Below are 10587 nucleotides of genomic sequence, written 5' to 3'. Positions count from 1 at the left end.
ACGCAAGCAAGGCAGAAAGTGACGAAGTTCCAGGAACATGGCCTGTAGCTCCAACGTGTTGGTATGGCAAGAGATTTTTTCATGAAAGAAACAGTAAAAGAGGGACTGTAATGTTATGTGCGCGTTGAGAATTTTAGCATCTCCTAGTGGTTAGCTTGGAGACTGCGGTCAAGTGAATTTTTGGCCGTTTATCAATGCCCAAGTACGCGAGTACGTACTCGCGTTCTCGGTGAGTACGTACTCGCCGAGAACGCACGGGAGTACGTACCCGCCGAGAACACGAGCACGGACTCGTGGGCCGTTTCTCAATTCTCAAGTATGCGAGCACGGACTCGTGATTTGTACAGTCGGAACACCAGCGTACGTGATGATGTCACAGGTCCGGAGTTTTTACTGCCGTCCCCTCTTAATGTAACTGTGAGTAACATGTTATGAAGCTTAACTTTAATCACAGCCAAACCGGTTTACTCAGGAACAAATAACACACTGAAATAAACCAAACATTAACATTTAGAAGTGATCTAAGTGACTTATATATCATTTTTAACCGCACTAGTGAAACCTCTATTAATAAAAATAGTGTACATGTACATACGTGTACATACCTTAATAAAAACAAGCAGGTGAGATGTTAGAACGCTTTTATTTCTATTCTAGTGGACACTCAATACAGCTGCTGGAGTTTCTTTAACCTGAGTAGTGAGAAGTCCGCGAGCGGGGGGGGTGAAAACGATGTGCCAGGAGTCCGCTGTTGAGTTTTGGACGAAATGCATTCTGGGATATATAGCTGTCCCAAGTCCACACCGATGCATGCTCGATAAAACGGGCGGATCGAGAACACATCCGGGACTTTTTCGCGTTCTCGGCTTGATGCGTACTTCGAATTGGAACAGTACTTGGTCTCCGACTGATGACGTATCACGAGTACACGAGAACGCAAGTACGCACAAGTACGCATATTGATAAACGCCCTTTATGTGGTGTGGCTTGTATTCCTATTGGATGTTTAGGGTCACATGAGTGGGGTGATACAGGAAGAGTTTCCTATTGGATGTTTAGAGTCACATGAGTGGGGTAATGCAGGAAGCCATTTTAGTATGGGGATTTGCACAATGAGGGTACCAGAAGTCTCTCCATTTAATCCTTCAGCATCCACCTGTGTTATGCCATGGAGAAGCTTTGTTTGTAAGTTTGAATTGTGTTTTATCTTTATGAGTAGTGAGTGGTGTATATTTTATTGACTTTATGCATATTTGGAGAGATTTATATATAAATGCCTAGATCTGTTCGCCATGTGAAGCAAATGCATAATTCTTCGTTGAGCATATTTCTTTTTGTATTTTTGTAGTTTCACAAGTTCTGGGAAAGCACTGTAAGATGTACATTGATGAAGACAAACAAGTAAACAGCCCTCAACTTTACTTTCACGTCTGACTCATCATTCAACGCTTCCAGTGCCTACGGCATACGTTTAGCTATCTGTCACTTCGTGTACCAGAACCAAGATGGCAGCATGCTCTTTGTTCGTTACGTGTCCGTCTGTAACTAGTTGTAATTAGTTGTTCTTAAAGATTTCTTAAAAGATTTTTTCCTTTTTTTGTATCTCTTAACGTATTTCTTAACTATCTTTTAACGTATTTCTTAACCTGACAGTTAATATTGCATGGATTGTTGGAAAATGTGTGGTTGGTAGATGCTTTGGAATTTGATGGATGTATCTTCCTGGAGCTAACAGGCCTAGCCTGGCCCTGTACCGTCCTCCTGGAGTTAACTGGCCTAGACCCGGCTCTACACCATCTTCCAGGAGCTAACTGGCTAAGGTCTGGCCCTGCACCATCCTCCAGGAGCCAATTGGCTTAGGCCTGGCCCTGTGCCATCCTTGTGGAGCTAACAGGCTTAGGACTGGCCTCGCATTATCCTTGTGGAGCTAACTGGCTTAGGTCCAGCCTTGTACCATCTCCCATGAGTTAACTGGCTTAGGCCTGGCCCTGCACCGTCCTTCAGGAGCTAATTGGCTTAGGCCCGGTCCAGCATCTTCCCACAGGAGCAAACTGGCTAAGATCTGGCCCTGCACTGTTCTCCAGGAGTTAACTGGCTCAGGCCTGGCCAAGCGCTATCCTTCTGGAGTTAACTGGCTTAGGTCTGGCCCTGTGCCATTTTCCTGGAGCTAACTGGTTTGCTTCACCCACAGGTCTGTACTGTTCACTTCTGTTAAGTACTAAAATTGTGGATGATGGCAGTATTTACTATTCTTATATTCCTCTTGGCCTTTTTGGACCCTCGGATAAGCAATTGCATATGGACACATAGCAGGGGAATCTCTGAAAATGATCTTTATCTGCAAGAGAATTCTGAAAAAGGCACATGCTCTATAATGTTGCAAAAAACAGAGCAGTTACCAACTCAGTTGGATCATGACATTAGTTTCATGCCTGTTTTGCCCAGAGACTTCCCTAAACTTCAGTCTACTCTGGCCTTGCATACTTATTTCATTTGCCCATTTAATGGAGGTTTCAGCTCGGGTTCAACATATCAAAGTTTTGAACCCAAATCAAAGGTGAAACAGAGGTTGTTGATTGTCTTGCTTCTATTTTTGTCAGGAAATGTGCAACCAAATCCTGGCCCTGAACTGCAATATTCCCAGACTCCTTCTGATTTTAAAATAATGTCTGGTGTCAAATATATTCATCTTAATGTGCGCAGCCTACTACTGAAGATGGACATGGTCAAAATTTGGGTTAAATCTACAGATGCAGATGTTGTTATAATCTCTGAAACTTGGTTAACTAAATCTATTACTAATGAAGACATTAACATATATGGGTACAATGTATATCGTACTGATAGGCCAAAAAAAGGAGGCGGTGTAGCTATTTATGTCAAATCAAGATTTCATGCCTCGATTGTTCTGTCCCAATCGATATGCAAACAAATGGAGTTTTTGGCCTTGAATGTAGATATTGCTAATACTCTTTCGATAACCATTGTTGGGTGTTACAGGCCCCCATCTGCTTCAAAAGAGGCATTATCTTCATTAAAGCACCTTTTGGCTAAATTAAATTACACTGAACTACTAATGGCTGGAGATTTGAACTGGGACTGGCTAAATGCAACTTCTGGTGAATTTAAAGAATTTTGCGATTCAGTTAATCTTACCCAGCTAGTCTATCTTCCTACCAGGCCAAATCTTAAATGCCCTGAAAAGTCCACATTAATTGATTTGGTTTTAACAAATGTACCTCATAAATTCTCTTCGCTTGGTGTCTTCTGTAATGACCTAAGTGATCACTGTGTTGTTGCTGTTTGTACAAATGCTAAAATTCCAAAATGTAAGCCGCGCATAGTGTGTAAAAGGAATCTTAAACAATTCAATGAACAGGCTTTTCATCATGATTTGTCAGTAGTTAATTGGGAAAAAATCGGACTATTACCAGATGTAGAGCTAGCTTGGACATATTTTAAGGAAAGTTTTATGGAAATTGTTAATAAACATGCCCCCTTACGGAAAGTTAGAATTAAAGGTCGAGAAAATCCCTGGTTTTCGCAGACACTCGCAGATAACATACACAAGCGTAATAGAGCATGGGACAAGGCGAGGCAAACAGATACTTCCACTGATTGGTCTGTTTTCAAACAGCTTAGAAATAAATGCACTTCTCTTATTAAAAAGGCCAAATCTGAATACTTTTTGTCTGTCACCACTGAGAATCTCAACGATCCACAGAAATTTTGGAAAGTAATCAAGTCTTTTTCTGCCAATAAAATGACTCAAACCTTTCCTAAATTTGTTGTAAAAGATTCAGTCTCAATTAATGATAAAACTGAAATTTTGAATTGCTTTAATGAGCACTTTTTATCAGTGGGTTCCTTGTTTGATTCTGCAGAAACTTTTTTTTAACAAATTCTTGCCCAGAATTCTCTATGTTTTCTGGAGACCGTTTTATCTTTGTACCTTTTAGTGTTTATGAAGTGCATAAAGCTTTAAAGGCTTTGGATCACAGAAAACCTCCTGGTCCAGACTTGATGGAACCTTATTTTTTGAAGCTGGCAGCGGATTATATTGCAGAACCACTTTCAATTCTATTTAATTTTTCAATTAAAACCAAAGAAATTCCATCGGTTTGGAAATCGGCTTTTGTTTTGCCTTTATTGAAAGGAGGTGATCCATCGGTGTTGACTAATTATAGGCCAATATCAAATTTGTGTGTTTTATCCAAAATCATGGAATCTCTAGTTTGTGACCAGCTGAAGGAGTTTATGTACTCTAATGATATTGTTTCCAAATTTCAGTCAGGCTTCAGGAAAAAACAGTACTAACACTGCCACTATGAAAGTGATAAATGATATTATTATGGCACTTGATAAGAAATTGTACTGTAAATGGCCTGTATTTATATAGCGCCTTACTAGTCCCTAAGGACCCCAAAGCGCTTTACATATCCAGACATCCACCCATTCACACACGCACACACATTCACACACTGGTGATGGCAAGCTACATAGTAGCCACAGCCACCCTGGGGCGCACTGACAGAGGCGAGGCTGCCGAACACTGGCGCCACCGGGCCCTCTGACCACCACCAGTAGGCAATGGGTGAAGTGTCTTGCCCAAGGACACAACGACCGAGACCGTCCAAGCTGGGGCTTGAACCGGCAACCTTCCGATTACAAGGCGAACTCCCAACTCTTGAGCCACGATCGCTGTGCGTCACTCTTTATTGACCTCTCAAAAGCTTTTGACACTGTTGATCTTGCTGTCCTAAAAAACAGACTGCTCAGCCTTGGATTGTCAGAACATGCAATAGCGTGGTTCTCAAATTATCTGAATAATAGAACCCAGTGCATTAAACTTGAAGGTCTTTGTTCTAAATTTGTTGCTGTCCACAAGGGGGTGCCACAGGGCTCAGTTTTGGGTCCCCTTCTGTTTCTTTTATATATCAATGACTTGGGTCAAAATGTCTCAGACACAAATTTGCATTTTTATGCTGACGATACAGTTATTTACTGTTATGGATCATCTCTTGCTCAGGCCATTGAAACCTTACAGAAAGCCTTTGTTGCTTTCCAGCATTCACTTATCCAGCTAAAATTAGTTCTCAATGCTGACAAGACTAAGCTAATGTTGTTTTCTAAGTCAAAGAAGGTCCCGGAGCCTATTCCAGTGGTGTCCACCCTTGAAGGAAATGTCATAGAGATAGTTCATGAATATAAATACCTTGGTGTCTGGATAGATGACTCCTTTACCTTTAAACCACATATAGAGAGACTTGTAAAGAAACTGAGGCTGAAACTTCGTGGGTTTTTTTTTTTTCCGTAATAAACAGTGCTTTTCTTTTGCAGTAAAAAAACGTCACTGCAACTTTTTTATCCGTGTTAGATTATGGTGACATTCTGTATATGAACGCTTCTTCTTCATGTCTTCTAATGTTGGACACGATGTATCATGCTTCCTTGAGGTTTATCACCAACTGTAGATATCTGACCCATCATTGTGACTTGTACTTAAGAGTAAAAGGACCTTCTTTGGCCATTAGAAGACAGGGGCATTGGTACACTTTTATTTACAAAGCTATGCTTGGATTGCTGCCTCCTTATATTTGTACATTGGTCACAAGGACAAATAGTGGTTCTTACTCCTTGCGTTCAAATGATCAGCTGCTGCTGTCTGTTCCCCTTGTCCGCACAGAGTTGGGTAAGAAAGCCTTTGTCCACTCTGCGCCTTTTTCGTGGAACCTGTTACAGAAAGACTGGAAACTGACTGAACTGTTGTCTTTAAATGTTTTTAAAACTAAACTCAAAGGCCTACAGACTGCCTCAATAATGTGTAATTGTTAAAGGATTTTTATATGTATTCTGCTTTATTGTAGTTAAAAACCCCTAGTTGTTTAGCTTCATTTAAATCTCCTATTTTACTGTGTTTCATGACAAAGCTTGCATGAGAGAATACCACAGGTGCCTCCACCCTTGCTGAGTTTGCTGAGATAAGCTTGACTGGTTACTATTTTTAACAGTTTAAATATGTTTCATTGTTATCACCTTGTAAGGAGTTGTTTTACACACAAGGGGCGCCGACCTGACATATTTTAGGAAGGAGCAGGGTATAAATAAAGAGAGAACTGATGTCTCAGTGTGAGTCTCCACTGAGATCACCCATGTATATACATGTTTGAGTTGTGTCTGTCTTTGCTTGCTGGAAACGATTCTTTGACATAATTTTTGGTCCTTCGAGCCGGAAAGGAAATAACAACTGTTTTGTTGTGACTCCAAACAGAGATCTACACTGATTCCTGACGCCGTGGGGAGCCCGCACTGAAGTCTGTCAACAGCCCTCTCTAGGTAGAGGTGAAAGCCCAAGAGCGTAAAAAATTCGGGTCTTGGCCAGTGTTCTATCAGTGGTCCACGGCGGTGGGATTCAGTGGAACGATCTAACGAAACCGGCTGCAGCGACGTTTCAGTAAGGTAAAGAAACCCACACATATACACTCGCGTAAAACGAAGATAGGTTTCACCCGCCGAAAGGGTTGGAGAGTCTGATCCACTGCACGGATCTCAAATAGGACTAATCCGCCGAAAGGATTTGAAATTTAGGGCTTGCCCACCGCACGGGCTGGTAGAAAAGTTAGGGCTTGCCCACCGTATGGGCTGGTAGACTGATCCGCTGAAAGGATCTGCGCGACTGTATATTATATATTTGTGTTTTGTGTGTGTGAAGAGTAAATCATTTTTAACAGCACAGTACGCTGCTGGATTACTCTTTTGCTCTGTCATTTTATTTCCTGTCAGTAGCCAAAGTACTGGTGAGTAGAGGAGAAAGGTTGTGTTCATCACGTAAAACTTACACCGCTCCACGAATAGCGTAGGAGTAGAAGGGCGTGTTAGTTACCACTCCTAACTCTAATACCAGAGACGGCTCTGCAGTGTTGTTGTAATGGGTAACAAAGCTACAAAACTCACTGCTGACAAGCAGTGGCTAGAGAAAAAATGTCCAGGCGCCGGACAAATTAGTGCATGCAGATGGAGGAACCCAAAGAAAACTAAATGTCCCACATGGGAGGGAAAATGTAGCCCCTCCGCATTGACTAAATTAAAAGAAACCCTCCAAGCAGAAATAAATACTGAGAAAGATCCAAAAAAGAAAATAAAACGCTCACAAGAACTGCAATATTTTAAAGCATGGAAAGAGGAGAAAGAAAGGAGAAGTGAAAATAGAGAGAAAAGACAAAAGAAAAAAGAAACGATGTTACAAAAACCACAGCCACCTCCTTATGTGCCAACGCCGTCGTCACCTGAACCACAATCAAAAAAATCCATTCACCACCCAAACTAACCCCTATGCTCAAGCTCAAAGCATGTTAAAAAGTATAACTGTTGGTAGAAACCCACAGGAGGACATAGGAAAAGACCCATACGGGAGAGACACGGGGGGCAGTGTAGATCCACCTGGCCTCTCAGGTCTGTTTCCAATGATAGCCACACCCAATCCTAGATATGGACAGCCAACTGGTGGTGAAAATAATGAGCGAGATGAGGATCCAAATATATTTGTTTTTAGACCATGGTCACAAAAAGATAGACAGAATGTACTCAAAGATGTCCCACCTTTAAATGAAGGTTTCATACAGTGGAGAGATGCTGTCGAGTTAATTAGAAGACAGTGGTGTTTGAATGGCCATGAAATGCTTCAAGTAATACAAGACCTGTTAGGGTTAAAAATGGGAACAGTTAGAGGAGACTTCACAGGATCAGGAGAAAATGGTAGGGCCCTAGGTCCTGGATCTGCTGACCTACAAACTGCCATGACACAGTTGTATGAGCGGATTAGAGTTCGACTGGCTCCCAGAGCAGACTATGCTAAAATAGGAGAAGTAAAACAGAAGGAAGCTGAAACAGCATCCGACTTCCTCGATCGCTTACGTCCAGTTTTAAGACAACATTCAGGATTAAACTATGAGGAAGGCCCAGACACCCCATATCAACAACATTTAAAAAATGCATTTTTAAATGGCCTTTTGCCACCTGTAAAAGCATATGTAGAGAAGCATTGGGTGACCATGAACATCGGATCATTGCCTGATGCATTACAATATGCAGAACACGCTACTCGTGTGTTAAAGAAAAAAGATAAAGGGAACGTTTTTTCTGTGGATCCTGAAACAGGATTCATAGCCTTTGTAGGAGGATATAGAGGCCCAAGGCAGGGACAGCAGAGGAACAGAGGAAGGTATAGAGGAGGTTTTAGAGGTGCAAACAGAGGGGGCGGATATCGAGGAAAGGGAGAGAGTGACAGAGAGAGAGAGAATACTTGTTGGAACTGTGGTAAAGAGGGACACTTTGCAAGAGATTGCAGGAATAGAGGGGAGAAACAGCAGGATTGACTAGGAAAGGGACAAGAAGAAGAACAAGCAGAGGATGACATTTTTAATATAGAACAATTAGTTCTAGATTCAGAGCATAAACCTACTATAATTATTCACGTAAATGGTCAGCCTATGACCATGTTATGTGATACTGGTGCATGTAGAACAGTCCTACATGAAAAACCAAAGGGATTGAAATTTTCAGTAGACACCGTAATTGTAAAATCAGCCTCAGGACATACAACTGTACAGCCTCTCACAGAACCATTAACATTGGAAGAAAGGAAGAGTGGTAGAAAATGCAAAAACCAGTGCATTTATGATCCATCCTGCCCAGTGAATCTGTTAGGCAGAGATAGTTTAGAAAAACTAAACATAGGAGTAGTACCTGGTGAAAACGGTATGCACGCAGAGTTAATGTTGTGTGAGGAGGAATCAACAAGCCAATCTCCTTTTTACTGCAAAGGGAATGGTGAGCCCCATTATTACTGGACTTTAGATCTGCCACCTTTGGAGCCTTTGCAGTGATTAGCGGAAAGGTATTTGCCACCAGACTCTCAACAACTAGCGTGCACAGACTATCATAACACTTTGAGATTTAAACAAAGCCCAGGTCCTGATCCTCCATATGACAAAGAAGTGCACAGATTAGGCCCACAAAGACTAACTCTACAACACCTATATGTAACTAAAAGCGGCAATGCTGTATGCTCTGTAATACAGAACGATAACACACAAGAGTTAAACCGAATGGCGAAGCCACACGTCTCAGTGGCACGAAATAATGTCACTGACTGGAAAAATTTAGAATATGTGTTGACCTAGGTTGAAAGAGATAGATACGAAAAAACTGAAGACACGCATGAAGGGTGGCTGCAAGGGCGTAGGACAGGATGTATGAGGTACACATTAGGTTGGGTAGTGACGGCTAAACCAGCAACACATCTAATTGACTGCGCAGACTCACACTCATTAAGTCCTATCACTGAATGATATGCAGTGATGGTTGAGACACACCCAGAATTGAAGCAGTTACCTGAGACATTATGGTCCACAAGTCAAACAGATGTAGGCCTGATTAAATCAGCAGATCAAGTACGAGTAAAAACAACAACCATGTATAGGCCTTTGAAACCTCAGTACCCCCTTACTTCAGAAGCTAAGGAAGGCATTACACCAGTAATAACAGACATGCTAAAAGCAGGGATTTTAATAAAAACAACGAGTTCGACATGCAACACTCCAATATTTCCTGTCAAGAAAGCAAACACAGGGAAGTATAGACTAGTGCATGATCTCAGAGCTATTAATGAGATAACTGAACAGATACCGCCTGTTGTAGCTAATCCACACACAATTTTAAATCAGATTACTCCCAAAGAACAATGGTTCTCAGTGATAGATCTATCAAATGCATTCTTTTCTGTGCCTCTACACCCAGATTCACAACACCTATTTGGATTTACATTTAATGGACAAAAATGTACGTACACGCGTCTACCTCAAGGGTTTCAGAACAGCCCCACTCTGTATGCTGAAGCTCTACGAAAATCAATGTCATCATGCAAGTTGCCAGCTCCAGGCCAATATTTGTTGTATGTAGACGATATTCTAATCACCGGAGACACAGAACAGAGCTGCAAAACAAATACATTGACAGTATTATATCATTTAGCCGAGCAAGGTCACAAGGTTTCTCAACATAAGTTGCAACTATGGAAAACAGAGGTGATATACTTAGGGCATACGTTGTCAGGACAGGGAAAGAAACTACTAGACTCAAGAAAGCTAGCAGTACAAAATGCTCCAAAACCTCAGACTAAGCAGCAAATGATGAGTTTCCTAGGACTTTGCAACTTTTGCAGATCATGGATACCTGAGTATGCATTAAAGGTACAGCCTTTACAGAACATCATTTATGGAAAAGATTTAGGATTAAAAGATAAAGTAACCTGGTCAACAGAAGCATCTATAGCTTTTGAACACTTGAAAACCGTGCTGCAAACTAATATTGTTTTAGCTTTGCCAGATTATCATAAGCCGTTCTATCTACATGTAGATGGAGGAGGAGGTTATATGAAAGCAGTTTTAACACAAACATTCGGTGAAAAACAGCGTCCACTAGCATTCTATTCATCAAAGCTGGACTCTGTTGCAGCTGGCCTCCCAACATGTGTACAGGCCTGCGCAGCTGCAGCAGAGGCGGTACAGAAATCAGCTGACATTGTTT

At 41.6% G+C, this 10587-nt stretch overlaps 1 protein-coding gene across 1 annotated transcript; it reads left to right on the top strand.

Annotated features, from left to right (window-relative positions):
• Window positions 1–1035: 1035 nt before the first annotated feature.
• LOC109204916 (uncharacterized) lies at window positions 1036–4367 on the top strand. Its single transcript, XM_019367154.2, has 2 exons — window positions 1036–1185; window positions 1349–4367. Exon 2 carries the CDS (start codon window positions 2231–2233, stop codon window positions 3896–3898), a length of 1668 nt encoding a protein of 555 aa, XP_019222699.1. The 5' UTR covers window positions 1036–1185; window positions 1349–2230; the 3' UTR covers window positions 3899–4367.
• The last annotated feature ends 6220 nt before the right edge of the window (window positions 4368–10587 follow it).

The sequence above is a fragment of the Oreochromis niloticus genome, linkage group LG14 (genome assembly GCF_001858045.2).
Source record: "Oreochromis niloticus isolate F11D_XX linkage group LG14, O_niloticus_UMD_NMBU, whole genome shotgun sequence".
NCBI classification, from domain to species: Eukaryota; Metazoa; Chordata; class Actinopteri; order Cichliformes; family Cichlidae; genus Oreochromis; species Oreochromis niloticus.
Note: the sequence above shows the minus strand (reverse complement) of the source record. Positions and strands in the feature narration are given on the sequence as shown.